The sequence below is a fragment of the Somniosus microcephalus genome, chromosome 32, assembly GCF_052327205.1.
Source record: "Somniosus microcephalus isolate GS21.2 chromosome 32, FLI_Smic_1.0, whole genome shotgun sequence".
NCBI classification, from domain to species: Eukaryota; Metazoa; Chordata; class Chondrichthyes; order Squaliformes; family Somniosidae; genus Somniosus; species Somniosus microcephalus.
This window is the reverse complement of record NC_141018.1, coordinates 36,089,014-36,116,078: the sequence shown is the minus strand read 5'-3', so window position 1 is coordinate 36,116,078 and position 27,065 is coordinate 36,089,014. Positions and strand designations below refer to the sequence as shown.

General features: G+C 48.4%; 1 protein-coding gene across 4 annotated transcripts in view; it reads left to right on the top strand.

Annotated features, from left to right (window-relative positions):
- The window catches only part of fes (FES proto-oncogene, tyrosine kinase), a 54,133-nt gene extending 27,068 nt beyond the window's left edge, over positions 1-27,065 (top strand). For 2 of the 4 annotated variants that reach the window (XM_085972425.1, XM_085972424.1), the window contains 16 exons: positions 1,706-1,802; positions 3,792-3,975; positions 7,646-7,783; positions 8,343-8,462; positions 9,184-9,306; positions 10,904-11,090; positions 12,512-12,589; positions 13,520-13,729; positions 15,417-15,539; positions 16,305-16,358; positions 17,284-17,402; positions 19,280-19,374; positions 20,135-20,258; positions 22,078-22,235; positions 23,956-24,078; positions 24,688-27,065. In XM_085972425.1, coding sequence (XP_085828551.1) covers positions 1,706-1,802; positions 3,792-3,975; positions 7,646-7,783; positions 8,343-8,462; positions 9,184-9,306; positions 10,904-11,090; positions 12,512-12,589; positions 13,520-13,729; positions 15,417-15,539; positions 16,305-16,358; positions 17,284-17,402; positions 19,280-19,374; positions 20,135-20,258; positions 22,078-22,235; positions 23,956-24,078; positions 24,688-24,830 — 2,076 coding nt within the window. In that variant the 3' untranslated portion in view covers positions 24,831-27,065. The remainder of the gene's footprint in view (positions 1-1,705; positions 1,803-3,791; positions 3,976-7,645; positions 7,784-8,342; positions 8,463-9,183; positions 9,307-10,903; positions 11,091-12,511; positions 12,590-13,519; positions 13,730-15,416; positions 15,540-16,304; positions 16,359-17,283; positions 17,403-19,279; positions 19,375-20,134; positions 20,259-22,077; positions 22,236-23,955; positions 24,079-24,687) is intronic. The other 2 variants (XR_015074383.1, XR_015074382.1) reach the window with 2 other exon arrangements.

The following is a 27,065-nucleotide window of genomic DNA, read 5'->3' as shown; positions in this document are numbered from 1 at the left end:
CAACCCTGGCGGTGCCCCCGGCAGAGACCCAGGAGGCCACCGGGGACACCCAGCCGACACCCGCGGCACCACAACAGCTACGTCGGTCACAGAGGACTATCAAACCCCCGAACAGACTAAATCTGTAGAAGGGGTGAATGTGATGAAATATGCCATTCATCAGGCACTCTGTATTCGCTGTGTTTGATTGTGCCTGTGACTGTGACAAGCAGGGGAGTTTAGTTTCAGTTTCATTTCCTTACCTGTATTGTATTGTGTAGGGCTCTGCCCATACCTGGCCCCTACTTAAGCAGGCCCCAGCGTGTCTCACAGGCAGTACAGCAGATCTCTGGATGAGAGACACTTCTCCACTGTGTATTACTTTCTGAGTTAATAAAAGCCTTGCTTTGCTCCGTTAACGTTGAGTCTCGGATTCATTGAGGCACATCACCCCTATCACGGACTCTACCCACTCATTTAATCTCCTCCCACAGCCCGTGTACACTCTCCCCTATCACAGACTCTACCCGCCCATTTACTCTCCTCCCACAGCCCATGGACACTCTCCCCTATAGTGGACTCTACCCACCCATTTAATCTCCTCCCACAGCCTGTGTACACTCTCCCCTATCATGGACTCTACCCACCCATTTAATCTTCTCCACAGCCCATGCACACTCTCCCCTATCATGAACTCTACCCACCCATTTAATCTCCTCTCACAGCCCATGTACACTCTTCCCCTATCACGGACTCTACCCGCCCATTTAATCTCCTCCCACAGCCCATGGACACACTCCCCTATAGTGGACTCTACCCACCCATTTAATCTCCTCCCACAGCCCATGGACACTCTCCCCTATAGTGGACTCTACCCACCCATTTAATCTCCTCCCACAGCCCGTGTACACTCTCCCCTATCATGGACTCTACCCACCCATTTAATCTCCTCCCACAGCCACTGTACACTCTCCCCTATCATGGACTCTACCCACCCATTTAATCTCCTCCCACAGCCCATGTACACTCTCCCCTACAATGGACTCTACCCACCCATTTAATCTCCTCCCACAGCCCGTGTAGACTCTCCCCTATCATGGACTCTACCCACCCATTTAATGTCCTCCCACAGCCCATGTACACTCTCCCCTATCATGGACTCTACCCACCCATTTAATCTCCTCCCACAGCCCATGTACACTCTCCCCTATCACTGACTCTACCCACCCATTTAATCTCCTCCCACAGCCCGTGTACACTCTCCCCATCACAGACTCTACCCACCCATTTAATCTCCTCCCACAGCCCGTGGACACCCTACCCCTCCAATCCCAATCCCAAACAAGAATTTACCCTTCTCCCTTTGAGCGAATCAATGCAGCCTCAATTACTGCTCTCTTCTCCCCACATCCTCACTGTGTTGAAATCAAGGCATATTACTCTATCTCCTACTCGATCTTTTTCTTTCATGGGAACTCCTCAGCTCCCTCAGTCCTCCATCCCCCCTACAATCCACATCCTTATAAATCTCGCGCTGTAACCACTGCTTCGATGCAGCACGTCTTTCTGGTCTTTTCAGCCTTAGTGGTGTTCTCACTGGGGGCCTTAGATTTTCACCTGAGTCTCTCAGTAAAGATATTGCTTTAGTTTCTCTTGAATGGCTGATTTTGAGACTTGGCTTCCTGTTGTGTAATCCTGTGTTTGAATGTGCTGCTGTGATTTACAGAACACTCAGAGCGAAATTGAAAAAGTGAAGTCACATTATCGGCAGCAAGCCAAGGAAGTGAGCTCAGCAAAGCGAAAGTTTCAGGAGGCCAGTAAAGGTGAGTGCGACAGATAACAGGCAGGGATAGAGGAAAGAGCACAGTAAGCCAGACAGGTAAACACCTTGGGACATTGCACTGGGAACTCACAATTAAACACCTTGGGACATTGCACTGGGAACTCACAATTAAACACCTTGGGACATTGCACTGGGAACTCACAATTAAACACCTTGGGACATTGCACTGGGAACTTACACAATTAAACACCTTGGGACATTGCACAATTAAACACCTTGGGACATTGCACTGGGAACTTGCACAATTAAACACCTTGGGACATTGCACTGGGAACTTGCACAATTAAACACCTTGGGACATTGCACTGGGAACTCTCACAATTAAACACCTTGGGACATTGCACTGGGAACTCTCACAATTAAACACCTTGGGACATTGCACTGGGAACTCTCACAATTAAACACCTTGGGACATTGCACTGGGAACTCGCACAATTAAACACCTTGAGACATTGCACTGGGAACTCACAATTAAACACCTTGGGACACTGCACTGGGAACTCTCACAATTAAACACCTTGGGACACTGCACTGGGAACTCTCACAATTAAACACCTTGGGACATTGCACTGGGAACTTACACAATTAAACACCTTGGGACATTGCACTGGGAACTTACACAATTAAACACCTTGGGACATTGCACTGGGAACTTACACAATTAAACACCTTGGGACATTGCACTGGGAACTTGCACAATTAAACACCTTGGGACATTGCACTGGGAACTCGCAGGTAAATCATTCGCACCTTGGGACACTGCTCCTTAAAGCTTACCTCTTTAAGCAAGCTTTTGGTCACCTGGCCTAATATCTCCTTATGTGCTTCGGTGTCAAATATTATCTGATTTACGCTCCTGTGAAGCACCTTGCGACGTTTTACTTCAATAAAGGCACTATATAACTGCATGTTGTTATCCTTCAAGGGAGCTTTGTGAAAAATATTTATAAAAAATGGCACGCTGGTCCTGCTGAATGAGACACCTGGGTTCAAGATGCAGATCTCCTCCGTGAGGAGATTCAATGGATTGGTAGAGTCCATGATAGGGGAGAGTGTACACGGGCTGTGGGAGGAGATTAAATGGGTGGGTAGAGTCTGTGATAGGGGAGAGTGTACACGGGCTGTGGGAGGAGATTAAATGGGTGGGTAGAGTCCATGATAGGGGACAGTGTACATGGGCTGCGGGAGGAGATTAAATGGGTGGGTAGAGTCTGTGATAGGGGAGAGTGTACACGGGCTGTGGGAGGAGATTAAATGGGTGGGTAGAGTCTGTGATAGGGGAGAGTGTACACGGGCTGTGGGAGGAGATTAAATGGGTGGGTAGAGTCCATGATAGGGGAGAGTGTACACTGGCTGTGGGAGGAGATTAAATGGGTGGGTAGAGTCTGTGATAGGGGAGAGTGTACACGGGCTGTGGGAGGAGATTAAATGGGTGGGTAGAGTCTGTGATAGGGGAGAGTGTACACGGGCTGTGGGAGGAGATTAAATGGGTGGGTAGAGTCCATGATAGGGGAGAGTGTACACGGGCTGTGGGAGGAGATTAAATGGGTGGGTAGAGTCTGTGATAGGGGAGAGTGTACATGGGCTGTGGGAGGAGATTAAATGGGTGGGTAGAGTCTACACGGTCCAATGATTGCAAGGGTCCTTCGTGAAATGAGTTCGGGCAGTCTCAACCCCATTTAAAATTGCCTCTAAGTTGATGATGACGCATGGAGAGGCCACAGACGGGCTGGTGTGATAAATGGTAAATTGCCACGTTGGTGCAGTAGTGGGTGCTCCTTCTGGGCTGGGCTTGATGCTAATATTGAGGAGAAGGGATGAGATGGAGTGGATTTTACTTCCGCACTCACCAGCCTGTGACCTATCGCCGATGGGAAACATTGATTGAGCAGCACTACACCCGCACTAATGAGTTCAATAATTTAATTTAACAATCTCTCTGATTGCGTGAGTTTCTTTTCAAATTCAGATAGAGAACGGGACAGAATGCGGGACAAATACATCAAAGCCACTATGAAGATGCACCTGCTCCACAATCAGTACGTACTGGCCGTCCAATCTGCAGAGGTCCATCACCAGCACTATTATCAGCAGGGTTTGCCGGGACTGCTCGACAGTCTGCAGGAGCTGCACGAGGAGATGGTTTATATCCTGTAAGTACATTGCACCCCTCCTGCACACGAGTCATCCGTTCGAGTTCATCGGGAGAAGGGGGCCTCAGCTTCAGGTTCCAAACTAAAGAATCCAACACCTTACTGCTCATGTGGGAGAATATTTGTGTTCAGTCCCATCAAACACTCCCAGGGCAGGTACAGCATGGGTTAGATACAGAGTAAAGCTCCCTCTACACTGTCCCCATCAAACACTCCCAGGGCAGGTACAGCATGGGTTAGATACAGAGTAAAGCTCCCTCTACACTGTCCCATCAAACACTCCCAGGGCAGGTACAGCATGGGTTAGATACAGAGTAAAGCTCCCTCTACACTGTCCCCATCAAACACTCCCAGGGCAGGTACAGCACGGGTTAGATACAGAGCAAAGCTCCCTCTACACTGTCCCATCAAACACTCCCAGGGCAGGTACAGCACAGGTTAGATACAGAGTAAAGCTCCCTCTACACTGTCCCATCAAACACTCCCAGGGTAGGTACAGCACGGGTTAGATACAGAGTAAAGCTCCCTCTACACTGTCCCATCAAACACTCCCAGGGCAGGTACAGCACAGGTTAGATACAGAGTAAAGCTCCCTCTACACTGTCCCATCAAACACTCCCAGGACAGGCACAGCACGGGTTAGATACAGAGTAAAGCTCCCTCTACACTGTCCCATCAAACACTCCCAGGACAGGCACAGCACGGGTTAGATACAGAGTAAAGCTCCCTCTACACTGTCCCATCAAACATTCCCAGGACAGGTACAGCACGGGTTAGATTCAGAGTAAGGCTCGTTGGAAAAGAATGAGATAATGTAAGGGAGTGTGTGGTGAACCTTGCTGCCGGTGCGTGGAGGAGGACGGATGTGTAGGACGGTGGGTTTGGAACATTAGAGGAACTGGAGGGGAACATTCCGAGAAGCAGTGACCCGCATAGACTCTGTTTTCACCAAGCGCTCCGTGTTATTTCCTGTGTGTCTGGGGGTTTTAAGTTTGACCCTCTCCGTATTGTTTTCACTGTTCGTTTGATGGTGGCTTTTGTGAGATGAATTTGAAGTTGAGTAAAAGGATTTATTTGTGTTTGATTTTAACAGTCTGTCGCGTGTCGTCATTGTGGGTGTTTCTCTATCTCTCCATCCGCCCCGTTTCCTTTACAGCACAGAACTGTTGTTGCCATTTGCAAAGTTGTTAAGTTCCTATAATGGGACGTTGGGGTAGTCATTTCTAATAATGTCCTTTTGCAGTACAAAGTTGCAGCTCTGAGCTAAACTATCTGTCAGTGCCTCCTCTATTAGTCAAACACTGGGGGGAAAGGCTGAACACAAACTCATACTTTATCAAAAACCAATGAAGAAGAAATGTTAAAAGGATCACACCCGGTGTGATACTGAGGCGCACAGAGCAGGAAGGGTCCAGGTCCCATTCCCAGCCTGTGTTGGGCTAACTGATCTCCCCCAGTCTGGTTAAACTCCTACGATAGCAAAATACTGCGGATGCTGGAAATCCAAAATAACAACAGAAAATGCTGGAAAAACTCAGCAGGCCAGGCAACATCCGTGGAGAGAGAAATAGAGTCAACGTTTCAGGTTGAAACCCTTTGTCAAGACAGTCTTATCAGCAGCTGTGCAGAAGTTAAAAGATAAACTCCTGCTAGATGAGAGAGAGAGATTAACACTTTAATACAAGTCTCTGAAATACGTAGTTAATACAGGAGCACGGGGTCAATTTTCTAATTCCGTGTTCTTAGTACAGCGCCTCGCCAACGTGGAGTGCGTTTGTGGAAATTGTGCGTGCTCGATCCATATGCGCTTCTGACTTGCCGATGGGCATTCCCGACGGGTGGGGGGGCCTGTGCTGGGGGGGTGCAATCTGAAAACTTTCCGTTGAGTCTTTAAAAGGTGCGAGGTTTATGCAACTTACTGTGACTGTGTTGCTGTTTGCTCACTGCACCTTTAAACGTCTCTGAGCAAACTGCTAATTATAATGAACCCAACACAGCCCCAATCATAGAGCTCCCTCTGCTGCACCGCTGTGACATTTTTCCATTTCCCACACCAGCCATCCCATCATTAGGATCCATTTTGTGCCATTGGCCCACGCTCCCTAGGAATTGGATTGAGACTGATTCTCCTCAGCGTTCCTGGGCTAAGGAGAATGTGTTGCGTGTGCATGTGTTGGGTAGTGTGTGTATGTGTTTGAGTGTGTGTGTGTGTTGGAATGTGAGATTCTGTGTCTGCATTTGAGAGTGTGTGTGTATCTGTTGGGTTTGTGTGATGTGTGTACGTCTGTGTGTATGTGTTGGGTGTGAGTGTCTGGGAGTGGGAGATTCTGTGTGTGTGATGTGTGTGTGTGTGTGCATCTGTTGGGTGTGTGTATATCTCTGTGTATGTGTTGGGTGCGGGGGTGTGTGTTGGGTGCGGGGGTGTGTGTTGGGTGCGGGGGTGTGTGTTGGGTGCGGGGGGGTGTGTTGGGTGCGGGGGTGTGTGTTGGGTGCGGGGGTGTGTGTTGGGTGCGGGGGTGTGTGTTGGGCGCGCGGGGGGTGTGTTGGGCGCGCGGGGGTGTGTGTTGGGCGCGCGGGGGTGTGTGTTGGGCGCGCGGGGGTGTGTTGGGCGCGCGGGGGTGTGTGTTGGGCGCGCGGGGGTGTGTGTTGGGCGCGCGGGGGTGTGTGTTGGGCGCGCGGGGGTGTGTGTTGGGCGCGCGGGGGTGTGTGTTGGGCGCGCGGGGGTGTGTGTTGGGCGCGCGGGGGTGTGTGTTGGGCGCGCGGGGGTGTGTGTTGGGCGCGCGGGGGTGTGTGTTGGGCGCGCGGGGGTGTGTGTTGGGCGCGCGGGGGTGTGTGTTGGGCACGGGGGGGGTGTCGGTTGCGGGTGTTGGGGGCGTGTGTGTTAAGTGCGAGTATGTCTGAACCTGTGATTCCTCTCGTAATGAGCACGAATACTGTTGCAACAGCACATTGTCAGTAGGGTAAAACTAACCTGTCTCACGACAGTCTAAACCCAGCTCACGTTCCCTATTAGTGGGAGAACAATCCAATTCTTGGTCAACTCTGCTTCACAATGATGGGAAGAGCCGACGTCAAAGGATCAAAAAGCGACGTTGCTATGAACTCTTGGCCGCCACAAGCCAGTTATCCTGGTAGTAACTTTTCTGGCCCCTCCTGTTTAAAACCCAAGGATTGTGAGGCCACTTGATTGAGGTGTTAGAGATTAGACAGTACCCATAGAACTCACAGCCCACTGAGCAGCAGCACCTTAGATGGGGACGGGAGGGAGAGGAAAAAAATATGTTTGCGTGCTGATCATAGTCTGATCCAGTCGACTGGCGAAATACCACTCGAGCAAACACATGGGGGTAGAAATCCACGTTGTGTGGTAACGGGCAAATATCACATCAGCCGCCTGTTCTAAACCCCTTCGGTATTCAGTTCTGTTGAAGTCAGTGGAACGGAATATCGGGCGGGGAGTGTAACAGGCTGCACAAGATGAATTTCCACCCCACCATTTTGGCAAGGACCCCAACTTAAACAGCTCATTTGTCGGGATGTGCGGGGGGTGGGTAGAAAGGGGTAGCGGCAGGGGGAGTTACGGGTTTGAACCCTCGCGGAATATCTTTGAATGGGGAGCAGCGCACTTGCACCTGTTTTCGATGTTTTCTTTTCTTTTTGATTTCCACAGCAAAGAAATCTTGCAGGAATATCAGGAGATCACCAGCCTGGTACAGGAGGAAGTGGTGACGGTTCACCGGGAAATCAGCGACGCCATCGAGGCCATCGACCCGCGCAAAGAGTACGAGAGCTTCATTGAGCAAAACAGGTCCGAGCCTCTGGCACACACAGCTTTTCGTACTCCGATCTCTGTCCCGTACTTTACTCTGCTGATTTGATAGGGGTGCAGTATTTTCTTCCCAATGTTTACAACACTATGTGCTGTAAAACTAGTGCTTTTCAACAAGTAGTTTGCTCTCTCCTCTCCTGATGCTGAGCGCACTTCTCAGCTGCTCTCCAGTACTTCGCTCAGTGGCCATGCTTCTGGGGTGAGCCCAGACAGCAAGTGTCGGCAGGCTATTCGACCACAGAGCTCATCGCAGCTGAGCCCAGCATCCACCACGCATGTGGTTACTAGTCATCGTGAGCGGGAGCCCTGACTGATTTTCGCCCCCGCCACTCCCAATCCAGGGCTGCTGAGGCCGCTGCTAACTCGGCAACGAGCGGGGTTCGATCCCAGCACCTCCCTGGCCTGAGTGGCGCTCAGCACCGCACCTGGGGAGAGCTCTGAAAGTGCGTTCCACGTGAAACTCCCGAACCAGGCCTGCTTGTTTGCGGTGTTACCCTGCCCCACTGTGAATCTCTCTGTTCTTTACCCGAATGCACAGGTCAGTGGCCGAGGTCCCTCCACTTGTGACCTTTGACACTAGCCTCCTGGAAGACTTGGACGACCTGCAGGTGGGGGAGTTACAGCTCAACGACCTCACCATCGAGTCAGTGCAACACAGGTGAGCTGCACATCTCTTGCACTACTGTGCATTTGTTAGTGTAAGTGTGGGTGTATGTGGAGCATGTGTGCAAATATGTGTGTGCACATTTGCGTGTGCCTGTGAGCCTATAGAATCATAGAATAGTACAGCACAGAAGGAGGCCATTCGGCCCATCGAGTCTGCGCCGGCTCTTTCGAAGAGCAAACCAGTCAGTCCCACTCCCCCGCTCTTTCCCCATATCCCTGCAATTTTTTTCTCCTTCAAGTATTTATCCAATTCCCTTTTGAAGGCTACTATTGAATCTGTATCCATCAGCCTATCAGGCAGCGCATTCCAAATCCTAACCACTCGATGTGTTTCAAGTTTTTCCTCATGTCGCCTCTGGTTCTTTTGCCAATCACCTTAAATCTGTGCCCTCTGGTTATCGAGCCTTCAGCCATTGGAAACAGTTTCTCTTTATTTACTCTATCTAAACCCTTTATGATTTGAAACACCTCTATCAAATCTCCTCTTAGCCTTCTCTGCTCTAAGGAGAACAACCCCAGCTTCTCCAGTCTATCCACGTAACTGTAATCCCTCATCCATATGTATGCACGTTTGTGTGTAACATGCACACGTGCGCATTTGTGTGTGTGTGTGTGTGCGCATACTTGTGCATTTGCAGTAAAGTGTGGCGTCTAGACTATGACGTATATTCTGGGTAGGTTTTGTACAGATTGATGTTCCTTTCTTTCCCCAGCCTAACCTCCATCGAGGAAGAGTTACAATCTCTGACAGAGATTATTGACAACCGACAGGCAACCATCAGGCAGATCTCTACAGAAGTAACAGCAGAGGAGCAGTCGGGTGGTGGCAGATCACGGTGAGGAAATCCAACATATACTGGGCACAGCTCACCAGCTGGTATTGGAATCGGAGCATGGCCTGTCTGAGATGCAGAGTTTCTTTTTACTATTTTTTATGGGGTTTTTGTGAGTTTCATGATAACAGAACTTTGAGAAACAGGAAAAGGCTGACATGAATCAGTCATTCATGAAAGAAAGACTTATGAAATAATACTGAGCGGCCTACGGGTGGCGCTGTCCAGGGAGAGTATAAATACTCGGGCACGGGCCCAGTTTGCGCAGGACATTCTTAACGGGAACTAGTGAAGGACACAACTAGACCTCCGTGTTGTAAAACAGTTGATTAAAGCTTTGTTTAACGCTTAGACCCAGTGCCTAGTAGTTTTCTTACGTCAAAGGCCATTAGGTGCAACAAGCCTATCCTTTTTATAGATTAACACCACCTACCCACCTTCTTCCCATGTCCCCAACCCCACCTGTGGGGGGAGTGTAAAACTAGGGGCCATAAATACAAGATAGTCACTAATAAATGCCTGCCCACCCCAGCCCACAAACCACCATTGGACGGGTCACTGATTGAGATTGCCAGCTTTGTGCTATGGATCTGTGCTTATGATGAACTAGGCCGAGACTGGCCAGGCTCATTTCACATGGGGCCAGTATATAGTCACGCTGCCAGAGTCTCTCACTGCATCAGCCCGTCCTGCTTTCAGAACACTGGCATGAGAGGCGGAAAGTCAGTGCACTCACCTGCTGCGCTGCCAATTTCCGCCCCACATCTTGCTGTGTCTCTTGTGAGAGGGCTGTCCTATGAGGAGAGATTGAGTAGATTGGGGCTATATTCTCTGGAGGTTAGAAGAATGAAAGGTGATCTCATTGAAACTTATAAAAAATTTTAGAGGACTTGACAGGGTTTTCTCCTGGCTGGAGAGTCTCGAACTAAGGGGCCGGCCATTTAAGACTGAGATGAGGAGAAATTTCTTCTCGGAGGGTTGTGAATCTTTGGAATTCTCTTCCCCAGAGGGCTGTGGAGGCTCAGTCGTTGAGTATATTCCAGGCTGAGATCGATAGATTTTTGGACACTAAGGGAATCAAGAGATATGGAGATCGGGCGGGAAACTGTTGAGGTCAAAGATCAGCCGTCATCTCATTGAATGGCGGAGCAGGCTCGGGGGGCCGTATGGCCTACTCCTGCTCCTAATACAGGAAACTTTAGATTTACCGGCACCTAAATAACCGGAAATCTCGGTTAACCAGCAAAATTCAGGAGTAGGTTCAGGTAAGTTTTACTTCATATTCTACTTGCCTTCCTCCATCTGTTGCTGTGCAAGGGTGTGGCTGCAGCTGTTGCTAAGCTACAGAGATGCTTGAAACTTGTGGCCATTGTTCTGCACTTGTTGCTAAGCAACAGGGTTTGTTGCTTTATACGGAGCTGTCAGCTCTCCGTATCTTTTACTATAGCTTTCGGTTATCCGGAATTTTTGATGAACCGGCACCACGTCGGTCCCGTCTATGCCGGATAAAAAAAAAGTTTCCTGTAGGTTCTTATGTTCTTACGTGCTTGTTCTGGCTGCATCCCTTTCTACTAAATGCTTTCCATCCGTTCCATTGCAGTGTCTACATCTTCAGCAAGAAATGTGCTATGGAGGAGAGTCGGCAGCAGGTCCAGATACTTGTGTGCAATAAGGGGAGGCTGGAGGCACAGCGGCTGCTGCTTGTACAGAAAATGAAGGAGCTGGGAGACAAGGAGCCTCCGCCTGCCCTGGAGTTAGAGGAGGACAAATATTCCATCTCCTCAGTTGTGAGTCTCGACAGCGTCAACACAGAAAGAGCGAGCTTGCCTTTCCACGCGGCAACTTAGCGTGTCCTCGGAACGTCTCAAAGCGCTTCACAGCCAATCAGTTACTTTTGAAGTGCAAAGCTTGTTCTTTCTTAAGTTTGTTCAGCTAAAAAGAACAGCAAATGCTGGAAATCCGAGAGAGAAACAGAAAATGTTGGGCAGGTCCATCAGCATCTGAAAAGAGAAAAGTATTGAGTGTCGTAGAGAAAATGTTTCCACTTGTGGAGATTTTAAGACGCTCCTTAAAACCTACCTCTTTGACCAAGCTTTTGGCCACCTGTCCTAGTATCTCCTTATGTGGCTCGGTGTCAAATTTTGTTTGATAATCGCTCCTGTGAAACGCCTTGGGACGTTTTACTGCATTAAAGGCGCTATATAAATGCAGAACTGAGAGGTTATAACTATCGGGAAAGATTGAACAGGCTGGGGCTCTTTTCTCTAGAAAAGAGAAGGTTGAGGGGGGGACCTGCTAGAGGTCTTTAAGATTATGAAGGGGTTCGATAAGGTAGACGTAGAGAAGATGTTCCCACTTGTGGGGGAGACCAGAACTAGGGGCCATAAATATATAAATAAATCCAATAGGGAATTCAGGAGAAACTTCTTTACCCAGAGAGTGGTGAGAATGTGGAACTCGCTGCCACAGGGAGTGATTGAAGTGAATAGTATCGATGCATTTAAGGGGAAGCGAGATACGTACATGAGGGAAAAAGGAACAGAAAGATATACCAAAATAACAACAGAAAACGCTGCAGAAACTCGGCAGGCCAGGCAACATCCGTGGAGAGAGAAACAGAGTTAACGTTTCAGGTCGATGACCCTTCGTCTTCAACTTGAAACGTTGGCTCTGTTTCTCTCTCCATGGATGTTGCCGGGCCTGCCGAGTTTCTTCAGCGTTTTCTGTTGTTATTTCGGATTTCCAGCATCCACAGTATTTTGCTATCGTAGAAGGATATACCAATCGGGTTAGGCGAAGTAGGTGTGGGAGGAGGCTGGTGTGGAGCATAAACACCGGCATAGACCAGTTTGTTCGAATGGCCTGTTTCTGTGCTGTAAATTCTATGTAATCCAGGTGGACCCTTCTTCGGGACTGGTGAAGGGGTTAGACACCAAAGGGGTTATTTTGCGGGTCTGTGCTGGGGAGCCTCAGTATGGGCGCGAATCAGAAATTCATCTCCGTGCCCCGCCGCCGCCGATTATCTGACTGCCTAGCTCAAAGAATGCGTGCGGCACTGGCCAAATTTCCGACTTCCCCAACCCGTCCGAGGGCCTGGAACTGTTTAACCCACTGTTCCTCTTTTTACATGTGCTGACGGAACCTGCTGCGCATTTCCAGCATTTGGCAGCTTTGATTTTGTTCTAAACTGTTTGTCTTTCGTTGAAAGGGGAAGGATGGTGTCCGAGTCTTGTCCTTGGAAACGCTGAAGAACCACTTCTCCGGACTTTTCAAACCCAAGTTCAGTGTAAGTGGTGCCTGCTTCTGAATTCTGAGCATTAGATTTTTGTGAGGTAAACGTAGTAAGGGCGATGGAACCAAGGCGGGTAGATGGTGTTAAAATACAGATCAGCCGTGATCTAACTGAAGGGCGGAACAGGCTCGAGCAGCTGAATGGCCTCCTCTCTATAAGCCGAAATGGGTTAATCATTAACAGAATCCAGTAGCTCAGCTTCCCAAAATAACCCATCAAACAGTCTGTTGTGTTTGGAACTACTCAAACATGTTTAGTTAAGATATAATCAGGCCAAAAACATTCTCTATGAGCAGGACAAAGCCAGCCCGCTGGCCCCACATGTATCTCATAGCACTCCAGGGGAGCCCTAGCTGATTTTGTACCTTCTCCCCCACCCTTCCCCTCCAGCGCGGGAGAGCTGGGGCCAGTTGTAACACCTCGACCTGCTTCATAGTTCCACAAGTTGTCTAGGCTCTGGGGATGGGAGGGAGTTTATTCTAATCTGTAACTTTGCACGAGGCCTGTGAATGTTGTAAGCTGTAATCCTGCGCTGGATGCCTGACGTAAGAAAACTACTAGGCACTTGGTCTAAACAAAGTTTTAATCAACTGTTTTACAACATGGAGGTCTAGTTGTGTCCTTCACTAGTTCCTGTTAAGAATGTCCTGCGCAAGCTGGGCCCGTGCCCGAGTATTTATACTCTCCTTGGACAGCGCCACCCGTAGGCTGCTCAGTATTATTTCATAAGTCTTTCTTTCATGAATGACTGACTGATTCATGTCAATGCCTACTTCCAAACTCGCCTCGATCTTCCATTACTCTGAAGGCATCTTCTTGAGAAGTAAGTTTGTAAGAAACTCTTCAGGGTGGAAGCCAAGGTTGCGGCCGTTTCTCTCCAGCTGAGTTAAGTGATTCTGACGGGATGTACTCTCCTCATTCCAGCTGCCTCCTCTCTTGCCGATTGTGCCAGCCGTCCAGAAACCTCTATGCCAGCAGGCCTGGTACCACGGTGCCATTCCCCGGATGGAAACGCAGCAGCTCCTGGTCAACGAGGGGGACTTCCTGGTGCGCGAGAGCCAGAACAAGGGGGAATATGTTCTGTCCGTGATGTCTGCCGGACAGTGCCGCCACTTTATCATTCAACATGCAGACGTAAGTACGAGAGCAGTGTGGCACAGCAAGGGCAGTATTCTAGCAACCACTCCCTGGGGTTTTTATTCCCAGCAGCTGATGTCACGTGAAGCCTGTTTGATTCCCGCTCTGTGGTGAGTTAGCCTATCTCTGTGGTAGAGGAGTTATAATTGGCCTCTGTTTTCCCTCCAACCCAGGAACGCCATCAGTGGGGAGTAGGGGGGAGGTTCCTTCTCCAATGATCCCTCCCCTTGCCACTGTAATGTGCATCCACGTGTGGGTAGTCATCTGGGGAGGACAGTGTCAGGCTTGACTGTGATGCCTTTAAGGTGGAATAGCCTGTTGAGGTACACCACGTCGGATCACACACAAAGAATGACCACCTTGGCTTTTGGTGCCTGTGGAACTGTGACCCAGCAAGACTCGGAAGGGAAGACTGGGAAAAGAAAGGGTGATGTTTTGGATGGGGCACTGACACCTGTGGAACTGAACCCCAACCTTGTGTTGGGGTTCAGGAGTGGGGAGAAAGCAATGACGAAAGAGGAAGATCTGTTTCCACAGTTACATCGTCAGTAAGTGGGGTGATTACTCTGTATCTTTCCTGTTCAACATTGCCATGTGCAGTGCCCCACGTAAAAAGAAAGACTTGCATTTCTATAGCGCCTTTCACATCCTCAGGACATCCCAAAGCACTTTACAGCCAATGAAGTACTTTTTGAAGTGGAGTCACTGTTGCAATGTGGGAAACGCAGCAGCCAATTTGTGCACAGCAAGCTCCCACAAACAGCAATGTGATAATGACCAGATCATCTGTTTTTTAGTGATGTTGATTGAGGGATAAATATCGGCCAGGACACCGGGGAGAACTCCCCTGCTGCTCTTCGAAATAGTGCCATGGGATCTTTTACATCCACCTGAGAGAGCAGACGGGGTCTTGGTTTAACGTCTCATCTGAAAGACGGCACCTCAGACAGTGCAGCACTCCCTCAGTACGGCACTGGGAGTGTCAGCCTAGAATTTTGTGCTCAAGTCTCTGGAGTGGGGACTCGAACCCACAACCTTCTGACTCAGGCGAGAGAGTGCTGCCCACTGAGCCACGGCTGACACTTTGCCATGTGCATTGTGCCGTGCATACTACGCCATCTGCGCTGTACACTATGACTGTAACTTGTTAGTATCCAATTATAGAAATTACAACATTCAGACCAGTCTTTGTTGGTGTTTATTTTTCATACTGTAATGAAAAGACGATTACAATTTTTTTTAATATGAATTAAGACAAACTATGGAAAATTTGACAGTTTCAAGTAACTGTGTACAGGAAACTTTGTGTTATCCAGAGGCTAACTGTCCGGAATGCTCGAGCCACCGGCAAAAATCAGGAGCCGTTTTCGTTAGGTTTTTTTTCTTCTCGTTGCTTTTTTCCTCAACAGTCAAGCTCTGCAAGGCCTGCTGAAGCTGTTGCTAAGCTACAGAGATGCTTGGACTGTTTAGAAGCTGTTGCTAAGCAACAGTGTTTGTTGCCAGATATGGAGCTGAAAAGCTCCGTATGCTTCAACATCAGCGCTGGAGTGTCCGGCAGTTTTGAGGGAACAGCAACAGCTCGGTCCCGTCGGTGCCGGATAGCACAAAGTTTCCTGTATGTTGGAAAAAGTTGAGCTTCGAATGTGTGAATCCAATTTTGTTCTCCACTGCTGTTTCTCAACAGTCCCAGTTCCGATTTGACGGCGAGAGTTTTCCCACAATCCCCCTCCTCATCGACAACCTCTTGAAAACGCGACAACCCATCACCAAGAAAACTGGAGCTATCCTGATCAAACCAATTCTTAAGGTACACGGTAACACCTCATTCCAGTTATAACCCTCACCAGATCTCTCTCGCACACACTCTCACACACTCTGGACCTTTTTCTCTCTAGGATATCTCTCTCTCTCTGGATCTCGCTTTTTCTCACTTAACCTATTTCTCGCTCTGCATATGTCTCTCTATCTCTCTCTTTATTTCTCTCCCTGAATCTATTTCTCACTCTCTCTCTCTCCCTGAATCTATGTCTCTCTCTCTCTCTCTCTCCCTGAATCTGTCTCTCTCTCTGAATCTGTGTCTCTCTCTCTCTCTCTCTCTCTCTCTCCCTCTCCCTGAATCTATGTCTCGTTCTCTCTGTCTCTCTTCTTCACTCTCTCGCCTCAGAAAACGAAAGCACGCAGTAATGTACCATACCAATTATAACCCGATAGGGAATTTCCACATTGAACTGGGAGGTAAGGGAACTGTCTGGTGTGATAGTGAGCCAAACATACAAAAAGGTTTGCGTCACTCTGTGCTGAGTTAAGTGATCGCAGCTTGGACTAATGGCGGTGGGTGGAGGCTACGATTGGCTTCAGTGCTCCTGCCATTAGGAATCAGAAAAATGAGACAGCGGTCCTGCCACTAACCACTGCCTAGTGAGTCCTGCTGGAAATTGTGGATATCGGGCAAACTGTGATGGTCTCCACCGTTGAATAGTTTGCAGCCCCTCACTGTTTAAGCTCCGACACAACCACTTGGGTGAAGTGCTGGGGTCTTTAATCTCTACTGACGCTGTGCATTGCTTTGTAGGATAAGTGGGTACTGGACCATGAAGATGTTCTAATAGGAGATCGAATTGGCCGGGTAAGTGCCTGTATGACTGATAACGTTTACATAGAATATCACTCTCCTCCCTGCCCCCCCCCGTATAAAATTGATACTTGGGGCTCCCTCCCCCGAAAGCTCAGCTGTTTAAGCCAGTGAATGGCTCAGCTGTATAGACCAGGAAAGACCCTCTGCAGTCGAAATGCCTGCTGATGCTCACTGTCCAGGCTCATCTATGACTACTTGGGTGAGGAGAGCTGTTGGTGCCTGTGGAGCTGTACTCTGACCCCCACCCCCAGCAATCCCCCAGAGTCTGCACCTTCAGTAGATTGTTTGGAGACCCTCTGTAAACTTGAGCTCATCCGAAACTCTGCTGCCCGTGTCCTAACTCGCATCAAGTCCCGTTCACCCATCGCCATCTTTACTCGCTAATCTACATTGGCTCCCGGGCCGGGCAATGCCTAGATTTTAAAATTCTCATCCTTGTTTTCAAATCCCTCCGTGGCCCTCGCCCCTTCTTATCTCTGTAACCTCCTCCAGCCCCCGCAACCCTCTGGGATCTCTGTGTTCCTCCAATTCTGGCCTTTTGCGCATCCCTGATTTTAATCGCTCCACCATTGGCGGCCGTGCCTTCAGCTGCCTGGGCCCCAAGCTCTGGAATTCCCTCCCTAAACCTCTCCACCTCGCTACCTTGCTCCCCTCCATTAAGACCAACCTCTTTGACCAAGCATTTGGTCACCCATCCTAATATCTCCTTATGTGGCTCGGTGTCACATTGTGTTTGATAATCGCTCCTGTGAAGCGCCTTGGGACATTTTACTACTTTAAAGGTGCTATATAAATGCAAGTTGCTGTTGTTGGTGGAGTAGGTTCTGCTGTTTCTGGGTGTATCATTCAGGGGGTGGGGCGGGATCGGTGAGTGTCATTGGCTTTTACCCATCTTTCCTCTTCCTTCTGCCCACAGGGTAACTTTGGCGAGGTGTTCAGTGGGAGGATGAGGAATGACAACACTCTAGTGGCTGTGAAGATGTGCCGTGAAAACCTGCCAGCTGATCAGAAGAATAAGTTCCTCATGGAAGCCAGGTGAGTGCTGGTGGCATGTAGCACGGGATCCCAGCTTCATCAACTCAGTGATAGCTCTACAAACAGCAAAACACACACAGCAGAGGCTTGGCGAGCCAGCTCCTTGACTGACCCTTAGCATGGTGTAGTTGTCAAGGCCGATCCAGGAGTGTTCCATGCCCTACCAAAGGTGTTCTGGTGATCTCTAAGTAACATATCTAATATAAGTAACATTTTGGAACCAGAATTGCCATTGCTGTGTGTCTACCACCAACAGAAGAGTGGGCTCAACACTCCATAGGACAGCATTGCTGTCCGCCACTGGGAGTGACCGTTCATTGGTGTCCAGTGATGGAGTGACCGTCCAGTGATGGAGTGACCGTTCATTGGTGTCCAGTGATGGAGTGACCGTCCAGTGATGGAGTGACCGTTCATTGGTGCCCAGTGATGGAGTGACCGTTCATTGGTGTCCAGTGATGGAGTGACCCTTCATTGGTGTCCAGTGATGGAGTGACCATTCATTGGTGTCCAGTGATGGAGTGACCGTTCATTGGTGTCCAGTGATGGAGTGACCATTCATTGGTGTCCAGTGATGGAGTGACCGTTCATTGGTGCCCAGTGATGGAGTGACCCTTCATTGGTGCCCAGTGATGGAGTGACCGTTCATTGGTGTCCAGTGATGGAGTGACCATTCCTTGGTGTCCAGTGATGGAGTGACCGTTCATTGGTGTCCAGTGATGGAGTGACCATTCATTGGTGTCCAGTGATGGAGTGACCGTTCATTGGTGTCCAGTGATGGAGTGACCCTTCATTGGTGCCCAGTGATGGAGTGACCGTTCATTGGTGTCCAGTGATGGAGTGACCATTCATTGGTGTCCAGTGATGGAGTGACCATTCATTGGTGTCCAGTGATGGAGTGACCGTTCATTGGTGCCCAGTGATGGAGTGACCCTTCATTGGTGCCCAGTGATGGAGTGACCGTTCATTGGTGTCCAGTGATGGAGTGACCGTTCATTGGTGTCCAGTGATGGAGTGACCGTTCATTGGTGTCCAGTGATGGAGTGACCGTTCATTGGTGTCCAGTGATGGAGTGACCGTTCATTGGTGTCCAGTGATGGAGTGACCGTTCATTGGTGCCCAGTGATGGAGTGACCGTTCATTGGTGTCCAGTGATGGAGTGACCGTTCATTGGTGCCCAGTGATGGAGTGACCGTTCATTGGTGCCCAGTGATGGAGTGACCGTTCATTGGTGCCCAGTGATGGAGTGACCGTTCATTGGTGCCCAGTGATGGAGTGACCGTTCCTTGGTGTCCAGTGATGGAGTGACCATTCATTGGTGTCCAGTGATGGAGTGACCATTCATTGGTGCCCAGTGATGGAGTGACCGTTCATTGGTGCCCAGTGATGGAGTGACCATCCATAAATCACGTGTGCAATTGGGGCTGTTTTCATTAGAATAGAAGCGATTATGGAGTGATTTGATAGAGGTGTTTAAAATTATAATGGGATGGAACAGAGTCGATGGAAGCAGTCTGTTTTCAGTGATTGAGGGGGCTAGAACAAGGGGATATAGATACAAGACCAGAGATTTAGGACCGAAAGCAGGAGAAACTTTTTTACACCAGGGTTTGAGAGGCTGTGGAGTTGGTGATTGAAGCAGAGACCATGTCAATATTTAAGAATGGGTTAGATAGATGATTGAAGGAAAGGGGGATAAAGGGCTATAGGAACAGAGCAGGCAGATAGGATTAGGATCCTGCTCATGTGGAACATAAACACCAACAAGAGTGGTTGGGCAGGCCGGCTTTCTGTATTGTAATTCTGTGTGTGTGACAGATCGGTGACGCTTTTAAAGAAAAGGGCAATATCTTAACATTCTTTCTGGTTTTTCTTTTCAGAATCCTGAAACAATACGATCATCCGAACATTGTCAGGCTGATTGGGGTCTGCACTCAGAAACAGCCCATTTACATAGTCATGGAGCTGGTACAAGGTGAGGGGGGGTCAGGCACTAAGGTAGGATGACTAACAACAACAGGAAAAGTGGAACGGAAAGAAAACCGTTCAACCCTTCAAGCCCGCTCCTCCCACAGATCATCCACAACTCCTGAGTGGAGCATAAACGCCGGCATAGACCAGTTGGGCCGAATGGCCTGTTTCTGTGCTGCCAACTCGATGTGGTTCTGTGTAATCTCTTTAGGATTGTCAGTTTGGCTCAGTTGGTAGCACTCTCTCCTCTAGATCAGAAGGATGTGGGGTCAAACCCCACTCCAGGACTTGAGCCCCTTATTTTGCCAGAGAACTCCGTGCTGAGAGACTGCTGTGTTGTCTTTTGGGTGACATGTTAAAACCGATGCCCTGTCTACTTCTCCCAGTAAATGTTTGAGGCCTCATGGCACCATTCAGAGAAGATCAGGGAAATCTCCTGGTGGCCTGACTATTAAATCCCTGATAAACATTAACAAATTACTGCTACGCATCAAATCACTGATTAACATAATCAAATCACTAAAACAAAAGCAAAGTATTGCAGATGCTGGAAATCTGAACTAAAAACAGAAAATGCTGGAAACACTCAGCAGGTCAGGCAGCATCTGTGGAGAGAGAAACAGAGTCAATGTTTCAGATCGATGACCTTTCCTCAGAACTGGAAGATGTTCGAGAGGAACAGTTTCAAATCACTGATGTACACTATCAAATCATTCATGCACTTCAAGAAACAAGCTTTTTCACTTGTTACTTTCTCAATTCAGGAGGGGATTTCTTGACATTTTTACGCAATGAAGCAAATCAACTTACTACCAAAGACCTAATAAAGATGGCGGAGAATGCTGCTGCTGGGATGGCATATTTGGAGAGCAAGCACTGTATCCACAGGTTAGTGCAGGACAACTGATCTCATGGGCTCATGGAGCCGATTGATTGTTGATTCAATTGTCTTTATACCTGGTTTCCTGTTTTTTTTTTCTCTGCCAAATTCCTCCTCCTCCCACTCCTGAAGATGATGGGAGGGTGGATTCATGGCAGCTAGGCACCCTGTAGTACCTTCTCCATAATGGCATTAGCCATCTGGGAGCCTTGAAGGTTGAGTGTCAGCTAGCTGTCTGACTGCAGTGAACTTCACAGCTATCCCCAACCCTTCTGTCACCCAACTGCAGCCACCGGCTCGCAAACATAAGTGGAAACTTAGGCGGATTGTTTCCCCTCTTCCTTCGCCCAGGACAGTGAAGTCAATTGTAGGATGTCTGCAGCCACGCCAGCAGTGGCCAGCTAACTTTGGAGCACTGGGCGCAGTTCTGGTCTCTATTATAAAACGGATACAGAGGCACTGGAGAATGTGCAAAAAAGATTTACAGGGAATGATACCATTACTGAGAGGTTGTAAATATCAGAAAGATTGAACAGGCTGGGGCTCTCTTTTCTCTAGAAAAGAGGAGACTGAGGGGGGGGCCTGATAGAGGTCCTTAAGATAATGAAAGGGTTTGATAGGGTGATGGATGGGGAGATGTTTCCACTTGTGGGGAGTCCAAAACTCAAAGCTATAAATATAAGATAGTCACTAATAAATCCAATAGGGAATTCAGGAGAAACTTCTTTACCCAGAGTGGTGAGAATGTGGAACTCGCTCCCACAGGGAGTGGTTGAGGCGAATAGTATAGATGGATTTAAGGGGAAGCTGGATAAACACATGAGGGAGCAAGGAATAGAAGGATATGCTAGAAGGGTGCTTGTGTGGAGCATAAACACCGGCATGGACCTGTTGGGCCGAATGGCCTGTTTCTGTGGTGTACATTCTACGTAACTCAGCCCAGATTGGGAATCAAACCTACGATCGACCATGCGGCCCAGCCACTCGCTGCGGAAGCGCATTTTGCTCTAAATTCTCATCGAATCTGTGTCAACTGGGAATGGGGCCACTATATGCAAAAGGTGGTGGGAATCAGAAGGGACAGCCAAACCTAGACATTATCAAGGGACTGACTTCAGGTCAATGACCTGAGGTCTGCCTACAGGCTCTATTCTCACCTTAGCAGGGACATCAAGAGTAGAGGGAGGAACTGAGGATTATACGATGAAACAATAGTCAGAGGATTTTTAAAATTATATTTGGGTTCACATTTATTGTCATGCTCACTTAGCTGAGGGATGTTGGGGCTGTGCAATGGAACACTGTGCTGCTAAAGATTCCTTCACCCCGCTGGTTTATTTTTGGCCATTTCCAGGTTGTGAGCCAACAGCACAAAACTGCCCCCAATTCGGCTCTTAACCCTCAGTCTCAGGGAGGCAGCAGGATGGCTGGGGTGGGAAATGGAAGAATATCACACTGGCGGAATAGAGGGATTTTTAATCTGCATTACCTCAGACTGTGGAATTCCTTGGATTTTCCTTCCTCCCCCTCCAGAGACTTGAGCACAGAATCCAGGCCTACACTCCCAGTGCAGTACTGAGGGAGTGCTGCACCGTCGGAAGTGCCGTCTTTCGGATGAGACGTTAAACCGAGGCCCCGTCTGCACTCTCAGGTGGACGTAAATGATCCCACGGCACTATTCTGAAGAAGAGCAGGGGAGTTCTCCCCGGTGTCCTGGCCCATATTTATCCCTCAATCAAGCTCACTAAAAACAGATGTGGTCATTTATTTAAGTGGGAGCTTGCTGTGCTCAAATTGGAAAGAAAGTTGATTGGAATTATCTTGCAGAGACCTGGCAGCCCGGAACTGCCTTGTTTCTGAGAAAAATATGCTGAAGATCAGTGATTTTGGAATGTCTCGGGAGGAAGAGGATGGGGTGTACTCCTCGACTGGAGGAATGAAGCAAATTCCTATCAAATGGACGGCGCCCGAGGCACTCAATTACGGTACGTCTTGCATTTCACAGCTCAGCAAAACTAGGATTAATTTATTTTTACACATATTTAATAAGTGTCAGCATTAGTGTGTCAACCTGCCACTGCAGTGAGTGTTCGCAAGTTAGAGTCATAGAGCCATAAGTTAATCGACCACAGCGTGTTAGAATCGAGCTCAATCTAGTCCACTCTCACGCACTGTTCAGCAGTGGGCTCTGGGTATTGATCAGGAGCTCTGGCTGATTTTTTTACCTCCACCCCCTCTCTCCGTAGGGGTGCTGAGGATAATTGGCTAATTCAGCAACAGACCAGGGATCATACCTGGGACCTTCCTGTGTGCGTGACTCAGTGCCACACCATCGGAGGGACCGTTACCCTCCGGCCGTGATATTTATTCAGATCCTTGTGCTGCTTGAATTGGAAAATCAGGGGAGGCCATCAGCATTTTTGTTTCCTGTTACTTATTTATATTTTGGAATAAGGAACGTTTACACTCTGGGGGGGTATAGGTCTTGACTTTGTGCGATAGTTTAAAACGGGGGCAACAAATCGGCAGCCCATTTTACATCTCTTCCCCATTTTTATTGCCATTAAAGTCAACAGGGCGGTGGGGGGGGCGGGGGAGAGATGTAAGACGGACTGCCGACTCGCGATCGCCTGATTTACACCATCGACAAGGCCAAGATCTACGTGTGTTTTCTTCCATTTGTCAAATTCCCCGATGAAAGTCTGTGTTTGTTAAACAAAACCAAAAACTACTGGGAACACGAGGCCGGTGAAGGAGTTGATGGGGTGGATAGAGAGAAACTATTTCCTCTGGTGTGGGGGGGGTGGGCCGGGGGGGGGGGGGTGGTGAGGGGTGGTATGTCCAGAACAAGGGGGCATAACCTTAAAATTACAGCTAGGCTGTTCAGGGGTGATGTCAGGAAGCACTTCCTTATTGAAACATATAAGATTCTGAAGGGGCTCGACAGGGTAGATGCAGAGAGGATGTTTCCCCTCGTGGGGGAATCTAGAACCAGGGGGCATAATTTCAGAATAAGGGGAAACCCTTTTAAATCGGAAATGAGGAGGAATTTCTTCTCAGAGGGTCGTGAATCTTTGGAATTCTCTTCCCCAGAGAGCTGTGGAGGCTGGGTAATTGAATATACTTAAGTTGGCAATAGACAGATTTTTGAACGATTAGGGAGTCGAGGGTTATGGGGAGCGGGCAGGGAAGTGGAGTTGAGGCCAAGATCAGATCAGCCATGATCTCATTGAATGGCGGAGCAGGCTCGAGGGGCCGAATGGCCGACTGCTGCTCCTACGTCTTATGTTCTTATGTAACTCACACAAAAGGTAGCGGAAATCTGAAACTCTCTTTCCCCCCCCCCCCCCCCCCAAAAAGCTGTTGAGGCAAGGGGTCAAGAGAAAATTTCAAAACTGAGATTGCTAGATTTTTGAAGGATAAGGGTATTAAGGGTTACAGATCCAAGGCAGGTAGATGGAGTTAAGATACAGATCGGCCATGATCTAATTGAATGGCGGAACAGGCTCAAGGCCTACCCCTGTTTCTACGTTCCTAGGTCTGTCAGCAACTGAAAGAGAAAAGGTCGGTTCATGGTTCTGTTGTAAAACTTTGACCAGAGCTGATGAAAGATCTTGGCCCAAAAACACGACTGTTGTGCCGATGCTGACTGACCCTCTTTTTAATCTCTGTCTCTGTTCATTTACTGAGCTGATTATTTCATAGGGCGGTTCACAACTGAGAGTGACATCTGGAGTTACGGTGTGCTGCTGTGGGAGACCTTCACTCTGGGTTCAACACCATACCCAACCATGACAAATCAGCAAACTCGAGAGGAGGTTGAGCAAGGTGAGAGTTCACACAAAGGAATCTTAAAGCAATAAGAATGGGAAAAAAACCACTGGGCACATCAGACACGTCCCTTTTTCACAGTCAGCCCCAGCTATCCATCTTCTCACCCTGTCCTTTCTGGTGTTTGATGGGTCAGTGTAGAGGGAGCTTTACTCTGTATCTAACCCGTGCTGTATCTGCCCTGGGAGTGTTTGATGGGACAGTGTAGAGGGAGCTTTACTCTGTATCTAACCCGTGCTGTACCTGCCCTGGGAGTGTTTGATGGTGACACAGGGAAGCCCGAAATGGAAAGTGTTCCATTTTCCTTCATTATCAATGAGCAATGTTCCCACTCCGATACTCTAACCAGTGACCAGTGCTGGAAAGTGCATATGTGGATATCAGGTGTGGACAGGATTGGGCTCCGTTTTGGTGTCCCACTACATCCAATAGCCTGCCGACACTTAGTATTGGGCTCACACATGAAGGATGTCCATGTGGGCAAGGTACTGCCGAGCCTGCGGAACCGAACCCCAGGAACAGCACCTTTAGGAGAGGAGGAAAAATGTTGTCAGGAGGAGAGGGAATCCACAACTGATTTGCTAATTGATTTGTTCTTTGTCCTAGGCTATCGTCTGAGTGCCCCTGCTTCGTGCCCGGAGGAGATTTACAGTATAATGTGCCGCTGTTGGCAGTACGACCCGAAGAAACGGCCAAGTTTCAGCATCGTTCACCAGGAGCTTATGAATGTCAGGAAAAGATGGAGATGAAACTGGAATTGATTACATTTGTGAACAGACTCCCTATTCCCCTTGGCGTGAATATTCTGCTGCAGAGGTTACAGAACTGCGCGGTAACACAAAATGTTTAACTTAGCACATTAGGGATGGGCAATAAATGTCGGCCTTGCTGGTGATGCCCACCCATATCCCAAGAATGAATAAATAATTCTGAAGATTCTTTTTTTTTAATGTAGGTCATCAAGGTGAGGAACACTTTCTATTTCAGACAGCCAGTGCCGGCATCGAGCACGGGTTAGATACAGAGTAAAGCTCCCTTTACGCTGCCCCAGCAGTCTGCTTCTGCCCCTACCTCAGAAGAGAGCCCCTCCTGCACCAGCATTACTTTTTCCACACCCAGGAGGAACTGGAGTGAGGCCGCACGCACTTATATCACAAAGGGACCCTTACAGACGGGAGAATTACCCAGTGTGCGCCCAGTTGACCTTGGAGGGGGGGGGAGACCAATGTTCCCTTTAATTTTTTGGGGGGGGCGTGACCGCTTTAACGGGCTGCGCGGCCCATTCAAATTTCCGCCCGTGCGTGTTTTTTTTTCCCCATTGTAAAGCCATTGAGCGGCCTGCGCGGGACCTGCAAACCGCGGTGCGGCCGCACAACTTAACGGGATCATTGGGTGAGACCACACAGTGCCCATTGGTTCACTCGAGGCTTTCCCTGACCGATGGACACTGCACAACATTGTCTGTCTCGTAAACCATGGGACTGAAATTACCAATGCCACCAAGACAAATATCTCCACCAGGGCTCCGCACCCCCCCCTCCCCCTTACAGGAAGGCACCACTAAAACAATCAACTCAAAATAAACGCAAGAGTATTGTATGATAATTTCTGAGCACTATATGGTATTTTTGTGTTATATGGTAATTTTGAGTACCCCATGATAAATTTTGAGTACTATATGGTAATCTATGCGCATATATGGTAATTTTGAGTACCGATCGTAATTTTTGAGTACTATATGGTAATGTATGCATATTGTATGGTAATTTTGAGTACTATATGGTAATGTATGCATGTTGTATGGTAATTTATGCATGTTGTATGGTAATTTTGAGTACTATATGGTAATGTATGCGTATTGTATGGTAATTTTTGAGTCCTATATGGTAATTTTGTTCCCATTGTGTATGAGGAAAAATTAGGTCATTCCATTGGCCCAAGCAAAATAGAAAAGACTGTATTACCATCATGTGGTCTTTTTTCTCTTGCTCCTTTGTCCAACCAGTTTTCTCCCCTCCTTGCTAGGAAGATACAGGCAACGAATCCCCATCTGTTCGCTCACCCAAGTGGCCACAGGCCGACACAGTGAAAGACTATTCAACTATGGAGGCTATCACTGCTGCACCCAACCCTGTCCTCGCCCAAGAACATTCACTTCCAGGAGGAATCACTGGATGGTGATCAAGCAGCTGAGCCCTGGACAATTTTTTTTTAACCTTTTCTTAACCTGGAGGTGCTGACGACCATGCCGCACCCCAATTGCTGCATTAACTGCTAACACAACACAGACTGCGATCGAAGCTGGGATCTTCCTGTTTTGTACGGCTCATCTGCTCACCGTCTTCGCCAGCTGAACCATTGACGGAGCCCTCAGAGAAGCCTACATTATTAATATGGGAACTATTTGCCACTCCCTAACCCAGCTGCACAATCCTCCTGTACATGCTAACTGATGTTGAATTACTATCTTGGAATTAATTGCCCTCTGTTTTAGAACTGTGTACTTCAGGGATGTCCAAACAATAGCCTTTGACACTGGAACCCGAGCAATCCAGCCCAGGCAACTTTTTTGTATTTGCGCTTATATTTCTTTCTTGTTCTGTTCTATTGGAATTTTATGGGCCTGGAGGTTTGAAAAGATCTGTTTTTGGTGCTGTTTCTCATTGGCGATAAATCTTAAAAGCAGAACACCAAGATCTGTTAGTATCAGCAACAGATTAATGGGAACATCGATTGAAACTTTACTTGTGGCCTCCTGATGCCCCATGGTGTTCACCTGAATGGGCCATGGTGACAAAAACCTCAAACACTCCTGGCATACTGTCTTCTCCTGTGAAAATGTACCACAGAAATGTTAATCTATGAAGTACAACAGTCTGCTATGTAATAAAGCTTAAACTGGAGTGCTATAAGTTATTAGCTTATATGTTGAAATGGTTTACTGTAGTTTACAGTGAAATAAATAACTATAGTGACAGAATTAA